The sequence below is a fragment of the Microtus oregoni genome, unplaced genomic scaffold, assembly GCF_018167655.1.
Source record: "Microtus oregoni isolate MIOR12 unplaced genomic scaffold, Mior012 000015F_ref0000493, whole genome shotgun sequence".
Taxonomy (NCBI): domain Eukaryota; kingdom Metazoa; phylum Chordata; class Mammalia; order Rodentia; family Cricetidae; genus Microtus; species Microtus oregoni.
Genome location: NW_024543074.1, coordinates 25,833,279 through 25,857,917, shown reverse-complemented (window position 1 = coordinate 25,857,917; position 24,639 = coordinate 25,833,279). Strand labels below are relative to the sequence as shown.

The 24,639-nt window shown below is 43.6% G+C and overlaps 2 protein-coding genes across 8 annotated transcripts in view; one reads left to right on the top strand and one right to left on the bottom strand.

Moving 5' to 3' along the window:
• Positions 1 to 4,315, bottom strand: part of LOC121456144 (neuferricin) — a 30,091-nt gene extending 25,776 nt beyond the window's left edge. For all 6 annotated transcript variants that reach the window (XR_005975600.1, XR_005975599.1, XR_005975601.1 and 3 more), the window contains exon 1: positions 3,790 to 4,315. Coding sequence is in view for 2 of the 6 variants with exons in the window: in XM_041663995.1 (XP_041519929.1) it covers positions 3,790 to 4,048 (259 nt within the window). In the remaining 4 variants the exon portion in view is untranslated. The remainder of the gene's footprint in view (positions 1 to 3,789) is intronic.
• Positions 4,316 to 4,462: 147 nt separating this feature from the next.
• The window catches only part of Zzef1 (zinc finger ZZ-type and EF-hand domain containing 1), a 128,169-nt gene continuing 107,992 nt past the window's right edge, over positions 4,463 to 24,639 (top strand). For both annotated transcript variants that reach the window (XM_041664185.1, XM_041664184.1), the window contains exons 1-2: positions 4,463 to 4,912; positions 21,726 to 21,870. In XM_041664185.1, the coding sequence (XP_041520119.1) occupies positions 4,559 to 4,912; positions 21,726 to 21,870 (499 nt within the window). In that variant the 5' untranslated portion in view covers positions 4,463 to 4,558. The remainder of the gene's footprint in view (positions 4,913 to 21,725; positions 21,871 to 24,639) is intronic.

Below are 24,639 nucleotides of genomic sequence, written 5' to 3'. Positions count from 1 at the left end.
CCACATTTCATCCTACCAAACTATTCTCCAGGTAACATTCAGACTAGTATTTATTATTATAAACTTTGTGTGTGTGTGTGTGTGTGTCTCATGTGTATGCATCTCTGTGTCTGTGCGCAAATGTGTAAGGGGCCTGACGAGGGCACTGGTCTCTTGAAATTGAAGCAGCAGGCAGTTGTGAGTCATCCAACATTGGTGTTAAGATCTGAATTCAGGTGCTCTGGAAAAACAGCAAGCACTCTTAACCAATGAGTCTATCTCTAGCAATAGACTGTTTTAGTGATTGTTTTTTGAGACAGGGTCTTATGATGTAGCTCTAGCTGCTCTGTACTTGCTACAAAGATCAGGCTGGCCTAGAATTCAGACACTGGCCTATCTGTCTCAGTACTGGGATTAAAGATGTGTGTCATTATGCCCAGCTCCCTAGACTGATATTTTGTTTTTTGGTTTTTCAAGTCAGGGTTTCTCTGTGTAGCCCTGGCTGTCCTGGAATTTGCACTGTAGACCAGAGTGGCTTTGAACTCAGAGATCTGCTTGTCTCTGCCACCCAAGTGCCAGGATTAAAGGCATATGCCACCTCATCTGGCTCTAAACAAAGAATACTTGTCGCTGGACAGTGGAGACACATGCCTGTAATCCCAGTACTCAGGAGGCAGATGGGGGAAGATCTCAGTGAGTTTGAGGCCAGCCTAGTCTACAGAGCAAGGTCCAGGACAGCCAGGGCTACACAGAGAAACCCTGTCTTGAAAAACAAAAGAAAATAACAACAAAAAGAAAAAGAAAGAAAAATCACCAAGTCATTTTCTGCCAAAATCCTCAGTGCCTCCCTCTGCCTTATGAGAATATCCAAAATCCTTAACTCAGTAGCATTTGCCACTAACCTCATCTAGTTACTTTGTCCATCGCTCACTGCACTGTCTTCCTCTCTTTCCTGCTCTCTGACTAGGTTAGAGGCTCTGGTAAAACTTACTTTTTCCTTTAAAAACATATTACAAAACAGGGCTTTAGTAAGAGATGGTTCAGCCAATAAAAGTACTTGTTTGCAAATGTGCAGACCTGAGTTTGGATTCCTGGCACCCAGGAGAAATCAAGTCACAGCAGTGCATGCTCGTCATCTCAGCACTGGAGAGGCTGAAGGAGAAGACAGCACTTTAAACCCCAAGGATGGCTACAATAAAAAGACATTAGGAGTCAGGACTGCTGTGCATTCAGTGACAGTGTGGGCTACACAATGAGATTTCATCTAAAAATGGAGTAGGGGAGAAACTGGGCACATGTTTTAGCAATAGAATACTTGTTTAGCATGTATGGCACCTAATATTAGAAAACAAAACGAAGCTTTTAACAAGTTTTGGCAGGGATGTGTGGGGAAACTGAAACTCAAATGCATTCCTTGTGGGACTATACAGTGGTGCAGAGACATTAAAGGGAATTTGGCAGTTTCCCAAAAGTTAGCAATCACCATGTGAGACAGCAAATCCACATCTAGATACATACTAAGGAAACTGACAACATATTCACCAACGTTAATACGGGAGATCTCTATAAAGGTGAAAACAGGGCCAGCAAGATGGCCAAGTGGATACAAATGCTGGTTGTCCAAGTCTGACAACTGGAGTCTAACCACTGGAACAGAGGTATAAAAGCCAAATGCAGTGGTGTGCATCTGTAATCCCTACACTCCCACAGCAAGGGCAGAGATAGAAGCAGGCCAGTCGGTCTCAAATACACAGCTAGGGAGAAACAAGAACAAGGCGGGAACTGAGTCCAGATTTTCTCCTGAACTTCGTATGTCCAAGCTGTGGCACACACACACTGTAAGCATACACACTGACCAAATAAAATTCTTAAAGTGGAAATAACTCAAATCTATCAAATGCAGTATTTAAACATGCAATTATTATTTGGTCATAAAAAAGAATGAGCGCTCAGTGTGGTGGCAAAAGCCTTTAATCTTTGCGAGTTCCAGGCCAACCAGGGCAATGTAGTAAGACCCAGTCCTAAAAAAAAAAATGGATTGGCCATATGATGATAAACTACAGATGAACCTTAAAATCTCTAAGCCGAGTAAAAGCCAGACTAAAAAAGAACATGTGTCAGGTGTGTGATTCTACTTACAGAAGGGCAAATCAGTAGGAGCAGAATGTATGCAGGAAGTGCTAGGGGCTGTGGGGAGGTAGAGAAGGGAGAGGGGTTGCTGATGGGCAGTTTCCTTTGAGGAAGAGCAAAATGTTCTGAAATTAGATGGTGATGTTATACTTGTACACTTTAAAATAAGTTTCTGTGATAATTATACCTCAAAAAGAAAATACTGACTGCATAAGTGAACACGTCTGCTTTCCTAATAGACTGTGTGACAGTCGGAGACATCTTGGATTCTTCAGCACCTGGCCAAGGGAGGACCCATGGTAGCAGTCAATAAATGGAGGTGAAATACTGCATACACAGGGCTCAACAGATACCAGTACATACTGGATAAGGATCACCCCAGAGGTGGAAGTGTTATGCCAACACTTGTGCATACATCCGCGACAGCAGTGTCCGATGGAGGTAGGCTCGTGCACTCAAATGGCAAGATTCCAGACCAGCTTTGCTTCTACCTCTCTCTGACCCTGGGTAGGTCCCTTGCTCTTCTGGGCTGTCTGACATCTAGAGAAGGAACTGAGTGATCTGTAATAAAATGCAGCTTCCTAATTCTCCTAAATGATCAGTGGCCAGCTTGAAATTTGTATCAGCCCAGTCACCAGCCTTAGACTTGCCCTGCATTTTACTTCCCCAAACAAAGTGAGAGGCAGTTTCTTTGGCTAGAAAAGCAACATCTTTAAAATTACTAGGCGCTGGAGAGCTGGCTTGGTGGTGAAGAGCAGCGGCTGCTCCCCCAGATGGCCCAGGCTCCTGGCACCCTTAATGCACATCACAACCATCCACACCTCCAGGTCCAGGGGATTCGAAAGCCTCTTCTGGCCTCCCTGGGCACCAGGCACATAGGTGGCTCAGTGATGTACAAGCAGGTAAAACACACACACACACACACACACAAAATTTTAAGACAAATTTAAACATTAGGCTGGAAGTTCTACCCATATCTTCTAAGGACTTTAGTCAAATGACATTGTTCAGTCCCTTCAGTTGTTAAAAGGAGGGAGGGAGGGATGACAGCAGAATGAAATTAATTAGATAAATGTTCTTAGGAGGACTAACATATGCAATTTTATTCTAAGTTTTGTTTCGTCTTGTTTTTGAGCCAGCCTGGCCACAAATACCTGGCTCAGCGAATCTTCCTAGCTTAGGGATTCTTCCTGTCTCAGCCACTCCAATAGCCAGGACCACAAAATACCACTTCTGGCTTACTGTAGGTATTAAAAAGACTATAAGGGTTACTTGCTTTCCTGTGCTCTAACTTCACCCCCCCCCCTTCATTATCTTTTAAGAAAAGCAGACAAGTGCATCGACTAGAACCAAAAACGACTCAAATTCATTTTAGGGGAGACGGGGTGGGCGAAGCAAAGGTTATTTCGGATCACTCTAAAGTGACTGAAAGCACGGGAGCTCTACAGCCCAGGTAGACTTCTGAATGTACCCATTAACTAACGAGACGCATCTTACTCTAAATCAGTCACACAAAGCGTGAGGGTACGTAACTAGCCGAGCCGCAAACCAGGACCGTGCAGCCATGTCCTTGCCGCCGCAGTCTGAAGAATGTGGAGTGCCCGGGCGCGGATGAATAAACTAATGAATAAATGCAGGGCGTTTGCTCAGGAGGAAGAGGTGGGAGAGCCTCGCTGATACCTGCGAAGCCGCTGTAGTGCGCCCCAGGTTCGTAGTGCCTCCGGCCTGAGGACACGTCGTAGACGCGGCCGAGCAACGCCAAGTACAGACCCGGGTCCCCTGGGCCGCCGCGATAGCGGGCTAGCTCCTCGGGTACGAAGAGGCGAAGGCCAGAGGGGGTACCCTCTGGGCCCCACCAGTCCATCAACCACACGGTCATGACCGCCGCCGCCGCCGCGACCAGGCTCAGCACCACGCCAAGCCCACATAGCCTGAGCATCTACCCGGCAGCACACAAGCAGCCACTTCCGAAGTGGCCACCTCTTTAACCACAACTAAGATGGCGGAGACGCCGACCGTGACGTCACAGCGCGACGCTCGACAAGCTTCAGAGTAAAGATCACTCTTCGGCTCCGACTCTTTCTCGTCCTTTTCCATCATAGTTTGAGAACCTGAACCGTGGAGGAGAAAGTGGAACTGCACTGAAAGACCATCTTGGCGTACAAGTTATCCGCCCTCAACAAAGATGGCGGCAAAGGAGGCTAGACGTTGACTAATCCATATATGGCAGGCGTGTTCTTAGGCCTCACCTAGCTGTCGTGAGATGGTAGAATCCGCTTGACGTCTCCGTTGCGACAGCAGGCCTCGCTCGACGGCCAGGAAGCCGGAAGTCGCTGCCGCCGCCGTCGTCCCCACCCCGTCCCCGCCCGCCTGGAGCTGTCGGAGGTTGACAGGTCGTGGCTGGGAGGCGGCGGCGGCGGCACCTCCGAGCACCCAAGACGGAGGCCCCATGGGGAACGCTCCGAGTAACAGCAGCGAAGACGAAGCGGCGGCCGCCGGGGCTGAGGGCTGGAGCCCACATCAGGACTGGGCTGCCGACTCCGGCACGACTCCCGGTCCCGGCCCCGCGGCCGCGGCGCTGCCGCCCGCGGCTGCTCTGCTGGAGCCCGCCCGGCTGCGAGAGGCTGCGGCTGCGTTGCGGCCCGCACCTCCCTGCGAATCCCTGGTGTCGAGGCACCACGGCGCGCTGTTGCGCTGGCTGGAAGAGCGGCTGGGCCGCGGTGAAGAATCTGTCACCCTGGAGCAGTTCCGGGAGTTGCTGGAGGCTCGCGGCGCTGGCTGTTCCGGCGAGCAGTTTGAGGAGGTCAGGGTGGGCTGGCGAATGCTGGCTTGGGGACAGGGTGGTCGCCGATAAGGTCTTGAAGAGGTGGGCGGTTGCTTTGCGGAGGCCAGCCAGGAAGTCACTGGGTCCTCAGGTTCTTAGAATGGAAGCATGGGGTTACCCGAACCCATTCGGAGTGCATCACTCTGGACTTTTGCTACGTCTCTCACCTTTACTAGAGGTGTGGAAAGTCCAGGCTACGTTGGCTTTGCTCCAAAAAGAGGAACGAGCAGAAATGTCTCTGCATGTGGTAGGCCGACGTTTGTGCCGTTGACAGACAGGCTTAGTTGCTTGCTGGAGGTATCAAGGTATAAGACAATTATGAGAAAGGATGTGCAAAGATCAAGGGAGTGGCCGTAAAAACCATTTCGTTGTACTGGTCTGTACAGATCTTTCAGAGAACAATCAGAGTCAATGTGGAAGGAGGGTAAGGATACACTGAAAAGACTCCACGAGCCATCCTCGTCTATAAAGTACTCATTTCTCCAAAGTACACACTTGATTTTAGATCGTTGAAGAACTTCTTCCAGACTCATTTAAACCCTTGTGAGACTTAAAGTTGACAGGGAAGCATGTTTCTTGTACTTGTGCAGTTTCTCCCCATATCTGTACTGAACACTTAGGTTTAGGATTTGGAAAAAACTGACCCAGACTTACCCTGTAAATCATTTCATTGGCAAAGTTGAGAACATCATACAAACCTCTTTTTTTCCCCTTATGTCCCTATTGCCCTGTTCCCTGAAGCCTTATTAAGTCCACAATGTTAGGACAAAAAGGTGTTTAAGTGAGTAAACCATGTAAAATTGTCAGTCATTGAATGGTTAGTTTGTAGAACAAGAAACCAACTATCACTTGTAGCATCTTTATAAAATTCTGTTTTCCCTAAAACAGAGACTTTTGAAATATTTCAAGGATGTTGCCTACAAATGATGAAAATATTTACATAATATATTTTGTAAGTTTTCCTCTAAAAACTGCCTTTAATGCGGTCTAACTCTCAAAATATGGTGGCACAAACCTGTAATACCAGAATTTGAAAGGTAGTGGCAAGAGGATCAAATCAAGGTCATCTTTGGCTACAAAGTCAGTTTGGGTACAGCCTGGGCTACATAGAGTAGCACTATCTCAAAAGTGTAGAACATGTATGCATTCGTATTATATACACACATACAGTCAGTTAATGAAAGGTCTCCATTAAAATAAAATTCCCAAGCTGTTCATGGTAAGCACACATACATGATTCTAGCACTCGAGAGGCTGAGGTAGGCAAGTAAAAAAAAATCCTAGAATATTCATAATATTTTCACTCTAGTACACATCTTTTATGAGAATATGAAGCCTTGGTAGAAAGATCTATGTAGATTTGATCCAAGAATTTTTTAAGTTTTTTTTTTTTAAGGCAAATGAAGAGAAACAGCTTTTATACTGTGAGAATGTCTGATTGAGCAGAACTGTCCATGAGGTTTATAGAGATCATGTAATAGAAGGCCAGGAAACCACAGACCCTAGAAGAATCCCTCAAGGGTTGTAATCGGCATTATTCTTTTTTTCAGGGCCTAACTGAACACCAGCCCTCTAGCTGATGGTTTTAGTATAGTAGAACAGTTAGATACTAGTTTACCATTAAAGGTGTGGACACTGTCCACCAAGAGAAAGCATAAAGAATAAATAGGAAGTGTATTTAACTCATCTCACATCCCAAGTTGGAGGGTCCTAACAAAGGTCACATTTCAGGGGAGATTTGAAAGTGCAAGAAGTCAAGGAGCAGGAAGAGGGAGCAGTGCTTGCAGGCCAAGAAGTAATTACACCTTGGGATGTCTACTAAATGGAGAATCTAGTGGTACTGTATGATCTGTTAGGCTAGAAAAAGCTGCTACTCTTCCAGAGCACTGAAACATTTGCTGCCTTGTAATCAGCTCCAGGGGACCCAACACCCACTTCTGGCCTCCAAGGTTGCCTCCAAGGTTACCTCCACACAGGTACGTGCGTGAACACGCGCGCACACACACACAAATAAATAACAAATCTTTTTAAAAACTCAGAGACACCTAATGTATCAGGTTTAAATTATTATTTTTATATTATTTTATGTGTGTGAGTGTTTTGACTGCATGTATGCCAATACCCCAGTGCCTGGTGACAGCAGAGGCCAGAAGAGGTTATCAAAATCTCCTGGAACTGGAGTTATGGGGGTTTGTGAGCTGTCTTGTGGGTGCTAGGAATCGAACCTGATTCCTCTGAAAGAGTACTCAGTGCTCTTAACTGTGGAGCCATCCTTCCAGCTCTCTATATTGGTAGTTTAAACAAAAATGTTTTGCTTTGATTTTGAGTAGGGTCTCATTATAGCCACTACTGGCCTAGAACTCACTGTGTAAGCCAAAGTGGCTTTGAACTCATTTTAATCCTCCTTCTTCAGTTTCTTGAATTCTGAGACTACTGGTGTGCATCACGGCACCCACCCAGAAAAAAATTTTTTTCATGACAGGGTTTCTCTGTGTTGCTTTAGAGCCTGTCTGGAACTAGGAAACTGCTTTCTTATGTAAAAGTTCAGGTAGGCAATCAAGGCTGATGTGGTATTTCAAAATTACTAGGGACCTGGCTGTGTCCTTCTTGTACTGCACACCCCGTAAGCACCTTTCATTTAGTAACTCAGTTTATTTCTTCCCTTACTTTCCCAACAAGAAGGAAGGTGAAAAGGGAAGGGCATGACCTTGCTGTTCTCTTAGGTAGAGCTTATTTCCCACAGGCTCAAACTTAGTGCAGTGGCCACACTTGTAAGAAAAGCTAGGAAAGATCATTTCATGGCCTTATATTTTGCTAAATTTGAGGTTTTGTTTCTGAGGAAAAGAACAGAGGGGATGCTAATTTTGGCTAGATCATAGAAGCAGAAGAATGGATGAGGATGATGGAGAGGGACCAAGAATTTGAGTCCTCAGCAACCTAGCAAGGAGTTTGGAAATTGGAGTTTTGTTATTGTTTGTTTGTAGTCCTGGCTGTCTTGAACTCATAGAGATCTGCCTGCTTCTGCCTCCCAAGTGCTGGGATCAAAGGCATGTACCACCATGTAGGGCTGGTTATGTCTTCTTATTAAAGTCATAATTGAGGTGGTGGTGGTGCACACCTTTAATCCCAGCACTTGGGAGGCAGAGGCAAGTGGATCTCTATGAGTTCGAGGCCAGCCTGGACTACAGAGTGAGTTCCAGGACAGGCTCCAAAGCTACACAAAAAGAAAGAGAGAGAGAGAGAGAGAGAGAGAGAGAGAGAGAGAGAGAATCCTGTTACGCAGGTGACAGAAATTAACTTTAAGGAACCCTCAGCCCAACACCAAGAACTGATAATTTATAAAATAATGGATATTGCTATTTTATGTGTGTAAAAATCCTTGTGATAATCTAGAGCTGTGTCACAGGCTCCTAAAATTACACACACCAAACTCACAAAGGGTGTGCTTGAAAGTCACGTTTTCCCATCCTACCATATCTCACCTCCTCATTTGTAGCACGTTCAGATACACGGTGTCTGATGACTGACACCAGTCAACTCTGTGAGGCAGATGGATGACAACAGCCCCCAAACTGAGTAGGAAAGTGATGACCAAACTGAGAACTCGGCAAGGTTCAGTGACACCCATAAGATAAATTCATTTTGGACTGGGCATGTTGGTTCACACCTGTAATTCCAGCATTTGGGAAACTGAAACAGATTATTATTGCAAGTTTGAGGTCAGCCTGGGTTACAGAGTGAAACCCCACCCTGAGAGCTCCTTTGGGTGTTGTAGCAGGAGTCTTCAGTCACCCCTAAGCCCTTAACTGGAGAACATTTCGCCTCCATTGGAGAAAGCGGTCCTCTTTGACCCAGTGTACAGCTTCAGGTGGGCACACATGGGCCCAGTCAGTTCAGTTTAGTGGGATGACAGATGTTACAGCCAAGTCACCCTCCAAGAGCGTATCTGAAAAAAGATGATGTTAGAATTAGTCTCAGCACTAACTCTCAAGTGTGGGTCTTCTCACCCCAGAACTATTGTCCTTTCCTCTGTAAGGATCTTGTTCTCTGTTACTAATCTCTCAACCTCAAGGATAAATAAATAAGTTTCCCTTCATTCTATAGAAAGCTGGGCTGTTAAAATCTCAGGAGCACAAAACAAGCAAACACCCCATGAAGTCTTTTTCTTGAAGCCTATAGACCATTTTCAGATTTGAGAGGGAGGAGTTTTGATTTGGGTTGATAACCAAAATCTGGTACCTTGTCTTCTGCCCCACTGGTTAACTGTAGAAAGCATTTGTATCTCATAGTGAAAAAACAGAGCCAGAGTTTAAAGACTGTATGGTGGCAATCTCATGGTGGGTATCCTTTTATCCTGTCTATAAGTAAGGCATAATTATATTAGAAAAAGTTAATATTAGCCATGTGGTTGATTATGTGCTTTTAAAACAATCCTGGCTTTAGACCCGAGGAAGTATACTTGTGTGTAGACTTAGGCATTTAATTCTGTATTTTACACCAAAGTTTTGAAAGATGTATCGTGACATTTAATATATTTCAAGGTTTTATGAAATAATAATAATAAATACATTTGTAGTAGCAATTAAGATTACAAGTTATTTTCCTTCATTTCTTTTTACCAGCACAGGTTACCATGGGTGCACGGTTCATCCTTATACTGTGGAAATCTCCAAGTACAGCTCACTTGTTCCTTGGACTTTAACTAGTTTTGCTGCACATGCCTACCACCTGTCTTTCTTCATTGCAGTGACCTTAGTGCTTGAGCTTGTCATAAAAATGGCCTTAGAGTTGGACCTTGGACCAAAGTCTTCGTGATGATTATCATTTTATAATACAATACACCTTTTCTCTTACTGGGTGTGGTCCAGGCAAAGGACTCTTGGATTTGTTTGAAAAAAGCAGTATCTAATTATCTAATAGTTACCTTTTTAGAAGGAAGAGAGAAAGGGGGGGGAGGGAGATGGAGGAATAAAATTCTTATTTGACATCAGAGGTTAGCTATTTCTGCTCTTAACATAAGCACACTTCTAGCAAGTAACATAGACTTTAGGGCAGTACAAAGTGCTCAGTACAGGCTGGTGATACAGAAGACGTGTTTGTTTGTTTGGTTTTAAAAACAGGATCTCACTATGTAGCTCTGGCTGATCAAGAACTCGATATATAGACCAGGCTGGCTTTAAACTCATAGAGATTTACTTTCCTCTGCTTCCCCATGTCCTAGAATTAAAGGCTTGTGCTACCATGTGTAGCAGATAACTTTGAGGTGAGAATTTAAGATGACTGGTTCTCATTTTTATTAATTTACCATGTTGTAAAATTCTGGAGGGCCATTTTGACTGTATTTCTTTTTTGTTTTTGAGACAGTGGAGCCCAGGTCAAACTTTAAACAATCCTCCTGTCTTAATCTCTTGAGTACTAGCTGCCATGTCTGGCTTTGGGAGGGCTGTTTTGATTCACTTCTGTTTGTGGTTCTGGCACGTAGCTAGTGCCTGGTAACTGTTCACCTGTGGCCCCAGTGTGCTTGAGCAGGCTAAGGCACAGTCTTCACACGGCAACTTTGTGTTTCATACTTGGCCTGTGACCTTTCATTAACTAGTTGTTTTTTGCCATTGGAGGGAACAGTTAAATATAGTTTCAGTGAAAACTGAAAACAGTCACTGTTGGGTTTAGGAGAAATCTGGAGAAGAGGTTCTAATGCCCACTTTGGTATTATCATGCCTAAGCACTGGCTTAGAATGGCTTTGAGCCTAAAATCTATGTGCACAGAATCATGCACATGTAATTGTCCACCCCTACACCCGATGTCTGTATGCACCATAAAGTTGTAGCCCCTGTTCAGCACCCTCAGCTCCCCACTGCCCAGGAACTAGGTGTACTAGGTATATGCTCTTCTGAATGGGCGGGAACCCACAGGCCAGCCTGTTTCCCTTCCTGACCTTATCTGTATTTTCCCACTGCCCAAGGCAGGGGTTCTCAACCTGTGGGTCGTGACCCCTTTAACAAACCTCTCTCTCCAAAAATATTTATATTATAATTCATAACAGTAGCAAAGGTATGGTTATGAAGTAGCAATGAAAATAATTTTATGCTTAGGGATCATCACAACGTGAGGAACTAGTTGTATTAAAGCGTCACAGCTTTGGGAAGGTGCTGTGCTCCTAGCTGGTGGGACAGCTGTTTTGTTCTGTACTAGCCTAGCTCTTCCAGGTTTCCCATCTTGGCATCATCGCGTGGTTAGCTCCAAACCGTCCAGGGCAGGATTCAGATAGCTCTTTGCTCTCTTCCAAGCCCTATCCACTTTCAAGTCTACAGAGCAGTACTCAACAGTAGCATGAAATCTGAGAATGCCTCACCAAACCTAAGACATGAGAGTTGAAAGGAATTTGCTTGGCAGAAGAAGAAAGGGATATTCTAGTTAGGGCACAGCATGTGCAAATATATTGAATTGAAAGAGCTTTGGCACATGGGCAAGAGAGGGGAGTCTAAGCTGACTCTCAGTGCAGTCTGCTAATGGCTTAACAAGTCTGTGCTTTATGAGACAGCATATTCTGCTGCTCTATTTAGGCTAAGCAGGAAGTGAGCCTGGAGCCAGCCTGCTTCTGGTAAAGCCAAGGGTCACTGTTGTCTAGGCGGGTGACTTTTAGTTTAGCCTAGTTAATTTGTGAAACAGAGCCTCACTGTATAGACCTGGCTGGCCTGGAATGTGTTAGTTTGGCCACATTGGCCTCTAACTCCTGGAAATCTTTCTGCCTCTGCTTCCCAAGTGCTGGGATTAAAGATGTATGTATCCAGCCTGACATCTTGCCAGGTGATCTTTATCACCTCACTGGACCACTCAGTGTCTCGGCCTCTTCACTGGTTAAATAAGCAGAATAATGGTATCTGTCTTATGTGATGGTGTGGTCATTAAGGCAGTTCCTTAAAGAGCCTGGAAGAGTACCTAGAGTGCTAAGCACTCAGACAGGTAATGGGTAATGTTATTTTTCATGTGGGTGTTTTCTCCAGCAGCTGTGCAACAGCCACTTAAATACTTTGTTTAGACAAGGAATGTGAGATCGTCTTACAGATGAGCAAGCTGAGGCCTTCAGTGTTGTTGTTTTAAAGTTTGTTTTCTTTGACTCTCCTCTTTTGGGGGCCCGCCACCCAGCTCCCACATAAGTCACACGGAGGCTTATTATTACTTCTGAATGCCCAGCCTTATTTCTAGCCAGCTTTTCTTAAATTATCTCATCTACCATTTGCCTCTGGGCTTTTTCCTTTTCTTACTTCTGTATATCTCACTGTCACTCTTACTTCATGGCTGGCTGGGTGACTGGCCCTAGCGTCCTTCTCTTTCTCTCTCCTAGATCTTGCTCTTTTTCTCCTATTAGTCAGTCTGTCAGCCTCACCTATCTTTTCTCTTGCCTTGCTATTGGCTGTTCAGCTCTTTATTAGACCAGTCCGGTGTTTTAGACAGACAAAGTAACACAGCTTCACAGCAGAGTTAAATGCAACATAAAAGAATGCAACACATCTTTGCATCACTAAATATAAACATTGTTTATGTTCCACAGCATAAACAAATGTAACACATCTTACCTTTGTTTATGCTGTGGAACGTCTTCAGTGAGTAGGTAACCTGCCCAGTCCACCAGTGGCAGGCCTGAGACCAGATCCAGACTTTTAAACGCCCTATGGGGGTTATCTGTGGAGGGTGTCATGGAAGAGAGGAGAGTGAGAGGTAGCACTGAGTCAGCTCAGACCCCCCTCATGTGCCTATTAGGCACAATGCTAAACCCTAAACCTAACTTCATGTTCAAGCCAGTGCAGTGTTGTCTGCTGGTCTAAGCCCATTTCTAGTGTTTGATTATTTCAGCATCAGTGTTCATGTGTGCAGTATTTGTTTGTTGTTTGTTTTGTTTTGCAGTGATGGAGGTTATACCAAGGGCATGATGTTCAAGCACTGTACCACTGAACTTTATCTCTGACCTTACAATGTGTCTAGACCACAGTAGCAGTTAAGGAGTTGAAAATGGATAAAGCTAAACACTTAAATCATGTTTTCTTTCTTAGTCTGGTTCTACTATACTTCTTATTGCTACTATTGTTTTATTTGCTTGAGACAGCTGGCCTTAACTTCCTGATCCTACCGATTCAGCCTTCAGACTGTAGGAATTATAGGCAGTGCTACCATACATGGCTTTGATTTTGCTATACTCATTATCTCCTGTTTGTACTTGTCTCCTACATGAAGCCATCAAAGTGTCCCTCCCCTGCATACTGTGAATGGTTATATTGTGAATACAAGCATATAGTAGGAATATTATAAAGAGAGACCTCAGGGGACCAAGGAGATAGTTTATTGGTAGAACACTTGTCTTCCATGCATGAGACCATGGGTTCAATTCTCAGAAGAAAAAAAAAAGACAATTCAGGGCTAAAGAGACTGCTCAGTGGTTAAGAGCAGTTCCCAGAACACATGGTAAGTCACTACTGTGCAAACTCCTGTTTCAGAGTACCTGGAACCCTCAGGCACAGACACATACACAGTGCACTTACATACATGAAGACAACAGCCCTCATACACATAAAATATAAAATAAGTTTCAAAAGACAATTCCAGAGACTTTCCCAAGATGGTGATGCACACCTTTCGTCCCAGCACTCCAGAGGCAGAGGTGGGTGGATCTCTGTGAGTCTGAGACCAACTTGGTCTGTATAGTTTCAGGCCAGCAAATGCTACATAATGAGGCAGTGATCTCAAAACAAACAAAAAAGAGACTTGAGTCAGGATGAAAAGGTGTGGCAGACCAGATTGCCATCTTTCTGGAGATGAGTTTTGGCCTCATTTGATGGTTAGAGAGGCAAAGGGTAGGTGTAAGAAGACCCGAGTGAGTCGAGTCCTGAGTAAATGTGTGCTGTTGACATGGGTACAGTCATGTCAAGGATTCTAGTCTCAGATCCATTAGAAAATGACAAAGCCTCCCCGAGGATTGGCAAAGCCTTCCTCTGGTCCATGTGTGGATGCTGATAGCATATGCAGAAAATGTGCACTGTAGCTGACCTTCCCCCTCAATGTTCATGTTCATGGCATGAAGACAGACTGCTCACTCCCCTGCAGAGACTGCTCCTACTGAGATTATCCAAACCTGTCTTCTTGATTTTTCTGTGTATCATAAATCCTGCCTGCTTACTTATCTGTACGTAATAACCCTACCTTGTTCAGCTGTGTATGATAACTCCACTGAGCTTCCTGGATGCTGCAGTTTCATCAGAGAGCCCAGTCCACAGGGGGATGGGGGGAATGTGAAGGCGGGTAAGGAGGGAGACAGGTTTGTATGTGTGTCTTTTCTTAATTCTCTCACAACCCCAGTAAGGTCTATCCCTGAGACCTTTCAAGGATGCAGCAGGCATGATTTATCATATTTTGGAATACAGACTAGAACACTGAGTTTTGAACACCTCTTTTCAAAGCAGTATTTTTCTTTTCTTTTCTTTTCTTTTTGGATTTTCGAGACAGGGTTTCTCTGTAGCTTTTTTGGTTCCTGTCCTGGAACTAGCTCTTGTAGACCAGGCTGGCCTCGAACTCACAGAGATCCGCCTGCCTCTGCCTCCCGAGTGCTGGGATTAAAGGCGTGCGCCACCACCGCCCGGCTCAAAGCAGTATTTTTCATATTGTCCCTTCAGCGTGTTAGAAATCTACTTAGAGTCAAATTCTGTTTGTTTAAAAGAAAAACAGAGACCGGGCGGTGGTTGCGCACGTCTTTAATCCCAGCACTTGGGAGGCAGAGACAGGCAGATTTTTTTTTTTTTAAGATTTATTTATTTATTATGTACACTGTGTTCAGCCTCCATGTATGCCCTCAGGCCAGAAGAGGGCACCAGATCTCATTACAGATGGTTGTCAGCCACCATGTAGTTGCTGGGAATCGAACTCAGGACCTCCGGAATAGCAGTCAGTGCTCTTAACCTCTGAGCCATCTCGCCAGCCCTGGCAGGCAGATTTTAGTGAGTTCAAGGTCAGCCTGGTCTACAAAGCAAGTTCCAAGACATTCAGAGCTTGAAACCCTGTCTTGAAAAACGAGAGAGACACACACAGAGAGACAGAGAGAGAGAATGAAATAGAATGGAATAGAAAAATCTCATAATACACCTATCTGTTGAAAGAAGGTATTACATTATTTCATGATTCTGTTTTGGTGTATCAGCCAATAAAACCTGATTAAACTACGAATTTCACTGGTAAGATACAGGGTTACCAGAAGGGACAACCAGAATGAGAATGAGACTTAGGCCTTTCCAGATAAAAGAACTGGCTGAATGGAGAGGGGCACAGGGCTTAGGAGACCTGGCCCCTGCTTTCTCTCATCTACAGGCCACTTTGGACAGAAGGAGCAGGTGTGTTCTGAATGGCCTCCCCACAGTGTTTTCTATTGGCTATAGGAAAGAGACTGGCTTAGAGAACATTAGCTGCTTCTCCCTGATATTTGTATGAGAAAGCACAGAACTTCAGAGTTCTAGAGAAGGGTCCAGATGGTATAAAGCATGTGCACCCCCTATCTCTCCCACTGAACTGCAGCCCAAGACATGCATTAGAACGAGTTTTGCAGTTTTTTCACCATGAGGGTTCGGTAGTCTTGGGGTGGTCAGCTCTGGTTTGCCCTTGGCACTCTCATAGCCTTAGTGCCCTTGTGATAGTTTAGCTACAACAGTTCTCCTGTCTCTTCCTTCCTAGCCACACCAGTGCGTCTGCCATGCACGCTCTTTCTGCGCCCACATTCTGCTTCTTTTCTTTGGGATAGCTTTCCAACCCCCAGTTACCCTTAGAGCTCATAGAAGAGTTACTCTTAGTATTACCCTTTAATATCTTGTCTCTCCTGTCTCTGATCTCTGTGGTGTTGCTTGGCTCATGATTTAATGGTTGGTAGTGTGGGATGTTCAGTATACATAACCAGAATTCAAATCTCAGCCATTACTTACCATTACTAACCATGTGGTCTTGAACAAAATACTGTCTTTGCTACTCACACTGAAAAGATAGCATGACCAGTAGGATTATTGTGGCAAATCTGTGAAGTGCTCAGAACTCTCCTGGTGTGTAGCAAAGACTCTGTGTATATGAGCTATTGTGGTAGTTCATACTGTCACTTCTTTTGTTTTGCTGATCATGTTATGACATTGCTGCTGTTAGTTTATAGATTTGTCTTTTTTAAGCTCTGAGGGGTTTGGAGGGCAGGTCCTAACCTCTTCATCATCATATCCACAGCTCCAAGCACAGGGTCAGGCGTGTGTGTAGTAGCTGTTATGCGATAGCATTCAATGAGTGTCCATGGTTAGATACTGTAGGCCTGTAAAGCATGATGGGTGCTCAGGAGTGTGAACATTTTAAGGACACCTTCTGGGTGTTAGGAAATTAAGTATTAATTTAAAGAAGCTGTTAACAAAGCTGTTGTAATTTTTTTCTCAGCCCAAATGCCTTTATGTTTTGTATAAAAATTGTGTATTATATTCATTACCTATTGACAGATGAACAGAATTGTTAAAAATAGCAAAACATCACTATTTCTGGCTTTGCTTGGGTAGGTCTTTCACAGCGATGTGTGGTAGGAGTTGCGTGTGAAGTGGCGAGCTGTGCAACAGTGGTGCCGGTGCAAACCTGAGGTGTGAAGCGTGGGTGGGAATGGGACTTGGCTGCAGCCTCTAGGTTTAGAGTGTGAGGCTCACTTACAGGGCTGACAGGCTTAGCATGGGCAACAGGACATGATGGAGGGATGGAGCTAAGAGAAGTTTTAAGTATTTGACCCCCAAACTGCAATGAACCCCATTGCTTCCCTACTGAAGGGAAGGAGAATGGAGTTGTTTGAGTGACAGCTGAGTAACTTTGGACAAGTCTCTTGGCCTCTCTACAGGGTTCTAGAAAGAGGAGGTTTCTAGTATCATTATTGTTAAGGGAATTAATGATACTATGCATATAAAAGATTTTCACAATACTTGGGACTTGGCAAGTCCTCAGAAATTAAAGTTTCCAAGCCCTTATGTCATTCCCAATTGAATTACTGCTGCATTTACCTTGAACGTTGGAGCCATATAAGTATCATTTACTTAGTATGCCATAATATCAGAAAGTTAGAAAGTAGCTATTATCTGGTCCTGTTGTAGTCACACCTGGATGCTCAGGGTTCAGTACCACCTTCCTCCTCACTCCATGCCATTTTCCAGTCTACTCTACAACTCTCTAAGAGATCAAGTCCTAGGCCTCTTCCAAGATGGAGGAAGAGAATCTGTATTTTTGTTTGTTTGTAATAAATGGGAACTTTTAAACATAGGAAGATGGAGACAGTAATGAACTGGTCCCCACATACCTTAGCCAGTTTCAACAACTACCAACTCAAGGCAATTTTTTAAAAAGATTTATTTATTTATTTATTTATTTATTTATTAATTATGTATACAACATTCTGCCTCCATGTATGCCCGCACGCCAGAGGAGGGTGCCAGATCTCATTACAGATGGTTGTCAACCACCATGTGGTTACTGGGAATCGAACTCGGGACCTCTGGAAGAGCAGCCAGTGCTCTTAACCATCTCTCCAGCCCCCTCAAGGCAAATTTTATTTGATCTAAACGCCACCAACTTTCTCTTGTCCAAATTATTTAAAAGAAAATGTTGACATATTTTATCTGTCATTGTACATTTTTTAAAAGATTTATCTTATTTTATTAATATGGTTGTTTTATATATATGTGCATGCAGTGCCAGAAGAGGGCATCAAATTCCCGGGACCCAGAGTTAACTCTGGTCACTTTTTTAGTAGTAGAGTTTGTGTGTTTCCTTTCTTTGAGTTGTGCTGGTGAAGGGTCTCTAGATGTTTGAGTTATTGTGGTTATTGTTGGACTCCTTGGTTTGTGATTTTCCTTCTATTACTTTCTGTAAGGCTGGATTTGTGGCTACGTATTGTTTAAATTTGTTTTTATCCTGGAAAATTTTGTTTTCTCCATTTATAGTGAACGAAAGCTTGGCTGGGTATAGTAGTCTGGGCTTGCACCCATGGTCTCTTAGTTTCTGCAGTACATCTATCCAGGACCTTCTGGCTTTCATTGTTTCCATAGAGAAATCAGGTGTAAGTCTGATAGGTTTACCTTTAAAAGTCACACTTGGCCTTTTTCCTTTGCAGCTCTTAATATTCTTTCTTTATTCTGTATGTTTTGTGTTTTGATTATTATATGGCAAGGAGATGTTTTTTTTTTTTTTGGTCCAGTCTATTCGGTGTTCTGTATGCTTCTTGAACCTTCAAAGGAATATCCTTCTTTAGGTTGGGAAAGTTTTCTTCTATACCGGGACTCAGAGTTATAGATGGCTGTAAGCCACCATGTGGGTGCTGGGAATAGAACCAGGTCCTTTGCTAGAACAACCAGTGCTTTTAACTGCTGAGCTATCTCTCCCAGCCCCTCATTGTAGATTTCTAAAAGATAAGAACTCAAAACAAAAACAACCCCAAAACTCCCATAATACTGCTACCATTCTTTCCACTTAGAAACAAACCAACAAAAAAACTCCAGCAATTCTTTAAGGTGAATGTCAACCCTATAATTTCTGGTTGCTTTCTAAATGGGCTTTTCACCAGACACCTTCACTCTAGCAGGACGTATTTCTAGTTTTTTCAAGAATTCTGCAGTGTAGGGCTTGGGCCACTTCTTTGGCTCTGCCCTCTGCAGCACACAGATTGTACCGTAGGCTCAGGCCAGCTTAGCTCCACACATGCTGTTGTCCTTGGTGGTCATCCCATGGTAATTTAGTGTCTGGGGTCTTTTACTACAGCTGGACTGCACTTTCAGCAATAGCCTCTCCTGGGCCCCTTCAGGGACTCCAGCCCTGCCCTGCAGTGCCAACCAAGCCTCATGATCTCTTCATTCTTTGTGGCTTCAGAAAACCAGTACCACCTGGATAACTTTTTTTTTAACATTTTTAAAATTTATTTTACACATACACACACACACACACACACACACACACACACTCTCACTTTCTAGGAGACAGTGCCAGATCTCATTACACATGGTTGTGAGCCACTATGTGGTTGCTGGGAATTGAACTTGAGACCTCTGCAAGAGCAGCTAGTGCTCTTAACCTCTGAGCCATCTTTCCAGCTCCACCTGGATAAGTCTTAAACTACCAAGTTCAGCTGGCAGCGCAAGGCGCAACCTTGGCTACCTCTGGGACACAGCTTCTGTGTACTAACTCTGAGGAAACACTTCTCACCAGTTAAATGATACTGCTCTCTTAATCATAGCTAATGTCTCAGCTCCAGCTAACCAACATCCATTGTCCTAGCAAAGCAAAGATTTCGCTTTAATGCTTCTGGTGTCTTGTTAATTGCAGCTGATCCTTCGGGCCCAGCTAATCAGAACCACAAATTCTTAACTCAAAATCTGCAATGGCCTGATAGAGGCTTTTGAGTGACCCACAAATGCCCCTCTGGAACCTCACTAGTCAGGCCCCATCCTCCGCTTTTGAGAGTCTTTGGTTTTAAAAGAGACATTTGTTTTTTTCAGAAGAGACTAAACTTTTAAAGTGCTTGAATTTGTAAGACTGTGAGACTTTTTAAATTTGTAAAGTATTTTCTAATTATGATATCAATATTAATGTATGATCTTGGGGATGAATAAGTAAGGAAAGATTGTGGCTTAACAGTGATGTGTCTTAAAAGTGATTTGTATAAGTTGACAAGAGGTCAGTTGTGCTGGCTAGTTTTTTGTCAGTTTGACACAAACTTTGAGAGGAAGGAACCTCACTTGAGAAAATGCCTTCATAAGATTGGGCTGTAGGAAAGGCTGTTGGGCATTTTCTTAATTAGTGATTGATGTGGCGGGCCTAGCTCATTGGGGGTGGGCTCTAAGAAAGCAGGTTGTCAAGCCATGTAATGGCTTAGAGAAATATAGTAAGCAACACCCCTCCATGGCCTCTGCATCAACTTCTGCCTCTAGGTTTCTGCTCTATTTGAGTTCCTGTTCTGGCTTCCTTCAGTGGTGTACAATGATGTGGAAGTGTAAGCCAAATAAACCCTTTTGTTGTCAACTTGCTTTTGGTCATGTTGTTTCATCACAGCAATAGCAACCCTGACTAAGACACTCTGCTTACCCTTTCCACTGTAAAGAGTCCCTGGTCTACAGATGTGGTGCAGTGGTAAAGTAGTTGCCTGGTGTGAGCAAGGTCGTGAGTTTAAGCTCTAGAACCGCCTCTGCCAACATACATACCCCACAAAAACCTGTTCTCAGCTGGGTGGTGGTGGTGCATGCCATTAATCCCAGCACTTGGGAGGCAGAGGCAGGCAGATTTCTGTGAGTTCTAGACCAGCCTGGTCTACAGAGAGAGTTCCAGGTTAGGCTCCAAAGCTATAGAGAAACTCTCTCTCAAAAAAAAAAAAAAAAATGAAAAGAAAAAGCAAAGAAAAAAAGAAAAAAAATCTGTTCTCCACAGGGTACAGGACAGAGCTTGCCTCTTGTACATTGTACTTCAATTAGTGTAATCTTTGATCCTGTTCACTTTTTGGATAGTCTTGTCAGGCTGAACAGAGGCAAAAATAGTGCTATGATTTTCCCCTTGGCACTTTATTTCTAACTTCTCTCTCACCCTGCATTCATGCCTAGAGTTTCTGATTACCAATGTGGGAATCTGTATTTGTTCCTCTTCAATACTGTATCTGGGATGGGATGGAAGTGGGAGCATAGTGTCCATCATGGAGCCTTGGTTATTTCCCTGTTTCATGGCGCAGAGGAGGGAGAGAGGCTCACTTGGAAAGGTTAGGAGACTGTAGCGCTGAGGATGTATGTGAGTGCATGTATTAGCAACAGGACAGAAAAACCAGAGCACAGGGACTGAGACCGGGAGAAAGGACTCAGTTCTGTGGCGGGATCAGAGGTTATCTATTATAAAATGAACACTGTTCTGCTAGTGGGACTCTGCTTCTGTGTACCTTGTCTAGGCAGCAGCCCATGAATGTGAGAACTCGCTTATGTTTCAGATCAAGAAATTCATACACACACACACACACACACACACACACACACACACACACACAGCTCTAGGGACAGACTAGTATTCAAACAAAGACCCATGCTAAACCTGTATGGCTAAGGGGTGTGGTCCACAATGATTAAAGTAATGAAGCATTAGACCAAGGCAGCACTTGTGTTGAGTACCCAGTTCTTCCAGATTTATCTTTGTGTTTGACATTGTCTGTACTTCACAAATCTTCTTGCTGTGACCAGATTTCCTGTCAAGAAAGGACTTAAGCAGGGAAGGTTTGTTTTGATTCATTCTGAGAAAGGCTACAGTCCATCCTGGCAGGGAACGCCAGTCAGTAAACACATGAGGTCACGTTAAATCTACAATCAGGAAGCAAAAACTGGACAGAAAGTGGGGCCAGGAAATAAAAAAGATCAGGGCCCACCCACAGTGACCCACATTCATCTGCCAGACTCTACTTACCGAAGGTTCCACAACCTTTCAAAACAGCACTACCAACCAGGGACCAAATGTTCAAATACAAGCCTATAGGGGGCATTTTCTATTCAAACCACAACAATTTCCTACTATTAAAACTTTGCAATGAATGCTTTCTTCTGAGATTATTTGGAGATGTCAAAGAATTACTGCCTCAGAGGAGAAATGAAGTAATAAAACATGCATACATATATCTTACAAAACACAAAGAGCCTGCTATCCCGAATTTGTTTGTTCTTTGAGTGAAATACACACACACACACACACACACACACACACGTATACATATGTATGTCCCTTATCTTGTAGGCCTTTGCCCAGTTTGATGCTGAGGGTGATGGGACAGTTGACGCTGAGAATATGTTGGAAGCCCTCAAGAACTCCAGTGGAGCCAATCTGCAGGGGGAGCTGAGCCATGTCATCAGACAACTACAAGCCTGCTCTCTTGTTCCAGGTAGGTGTTCACATGAATTCTGAAGGCTCAAGATGTTCTCTTAGAGCCAAAGTGTTTTCAGTTAGCATTAATGGCACCTAGGCTGTCTCATTGGCTATGGTGCTGCCATTGCACAAAACTTAGAACCAAAATGAAGTTGGTTGTGCTGTAGGTATTGAGATTGGCCCAGCTGTGGCACCATGAATTCCTCCCAAAGCATTCATTAGAAATCCTTCACTTTTATTTCTCAACAGTGATGGCTGGATAGTTTTCTGTTTTTCTGCCCCTTGGTCAAGAGGCTGCCCTCTAGTAGATCTGCTTGTTTACTTCCTTAAGAAGGGTGCCTGGCCCATGCTGCATGTTCTCATAGCACCTGCCTTTTCTTCTGCATTAATATTGTTTCCTTTTTGTTTTTTTTTTGTTTTTTTTTTTACAATATCAGCGTAATAAATAAACTGATTTAATTATTGTCTGTCTTCTTTCCATTGTTGTGGGCTCTATCAGAACAGGGACCTTCTCTTATTTTTTGCTATGTTCTCACAGTTTATTTTTGGCATAAGTTAAGCATTTTATTGTTTTCTAAAACTTTTACTCTGAAACTTTAGTAAGTTTTGTAAAGAAAGCATTGCTAAAAATTAAGCAATGGTGCTTCTACCTGTTGTACATTTGACAAATATTGACTCTAATTTTTTTCGCTTGTTTGTTTTATTTTCTTTGTGCTCATGTTCTTCTCTCTCTCTCTCTCTCTCTCTCTCTCTCTCTACTTCTCACTCTCTTTCTCTCTCTCTCTGCCTGCCCCCCTCCCACTCCCCTGTGTGTGTGTACTGAGGATTGAACCTAGGGCTTTATACTTGTTAGGCAAGTGCTGTACATCACTTTATACCCAATCTGGTCTCTGTGGTTAGATGATTTCCTTGGTCACTCAGACTTATGTAAAGACAGCATCAGAATAAATTTTTCCTTCATTTTTTCAAGTGAGATGACAGTTCAGTTTGAAAGGGAAATAGCATTGAACATCATTTGACTTAAGAACTTTGCCTGTTCTGTATACCAAGTGACAATAATTAGTGTCTTTAGGCTGGAGTAAAGACTGGATAGACTTAGCAAACTGTAAATTTGATTGCTGTTGAAACCTCTGACCTACTGCCGAGTGATGTATTGAGCCAGGGAAGGATAATGTCTGCATCTTAGTGGAGAATGAATGTTTTGTTATCCTTCATTATGTAATTCTTTCAGGGCATTTTAGGTAGCCTATACATAGAACTGTTTTTCCTAGTGTCATGGCAGGTAAGGTGAACTTTGAATTTCATTTAGCTAACATATCATAGTATGTATAGTCACTCCCACTTTTGCATTACAAATATGTGGGTGGCATTATTTGGATTCCTCAGATTGTGTGTATGTGCATGAGTGTTCTGGGGATCACATCAGGACCTCACAAATGCTAGGCAAGCATTGTACCCCTGAGCTAGCCCATGAGTCTCAGAGGGAGTCCACCAGTGAGTAATGCTTGCTGCACTCGGTGCCTGGTGGAGGAAAGGGATGATGGAGAAAGATCAGAGTCCAGATCCTGAAGTACTCATAGTATACACTCATGACTTAAATCTTTCAACTCAAAAATATGTAGTAATATCCAGCATAAAATAATCATCAGTCTCAAGCCCTTGAAAGCTGAGGTCATCTCTGGTAGCATCGAATAGTTTCCCAGTCCTCCTCTCAAATGTCCTCACACACTGAAATATTCACTCTTGTCGTATCTCACTGTAGCTGTATAGAGTTCACTGAAATCATTCCTTTGTAGAACTTTTCTAAAACTGAAAACATTTTCCATTACAAAATTGCTCTGGGTGGGTGTGTGCATGTGTGTATGTGTGTACTGTGTGTGTGCACACGGGTGTGTATACTGTGTACGTGTGTATGTGTGTGTGCTCATGTGCAGCAGTCTGCTGTTTGGTGTGGGCTCTGAGCAAATCCAGGCAGCATCATGGATATGAAGCCTCATCCTCATGTGGGAGTAGGTAGGGGTTGCCTAGATTTTGAGTCTTTAGAAATTAGCTGTCTCTGGGGTTTGAGTAGGCCATATAACCAGAATAGGCTGCTTTAAGCACAGAATTTCTTCTTAGCCCATTGCTTTATACAAAAAGTTGCTGCAGAGTTTTATTTGCTTCTATTGAATCTGTTGTGCTGTTGAATACAAGTTCCTCAGAGACTGCTGGTATCTTGATCTGAGGCTTTTTACATAGGTCTCTTGAACATGTAAAAATTTGTCAAATAAGCCGGGCGGTGGTGGCGCACGCCTTTAATCCCAGCACTTGGGAGGCAGAGGCAGGCGGATCTCTGTGAGTTCGAGACCAGCCTGGTCTACAAGAGCTAGTTCCAGGACAGGCTCCAAAACCACAGAGAAACCCTGTCTCGAAAAACCAAAAAAAAAAAAAAAATTTGTCAAATAATACCATTATATGAAATTTTTGTCATACATTATGACTCATTTAAAAAGTGGGAAAAGCTGGATAGTGGTGGCACATGCCTTTAATCCCAGCACTCGGGAGGCAGAGGCAGGCAGATCTCTATGAGTTCTAGGCCAGCCTGGTCTACAGAATGAGTTTCAGGACAGGCTACAAAGCCACAGAGAAACCCTGTTTTGAAAAACTAAAAAAAGGGGGGATAACACCCCAAATCCACAAATATGTCTCTGCTCCCAGAAATCTGCCATGGTTTTCCTTGCTTCACTTAACCTGGTGCTTCTGGATTCTAGTAACCTATTTGAGATTCATTAGTTTAGGTTATAAG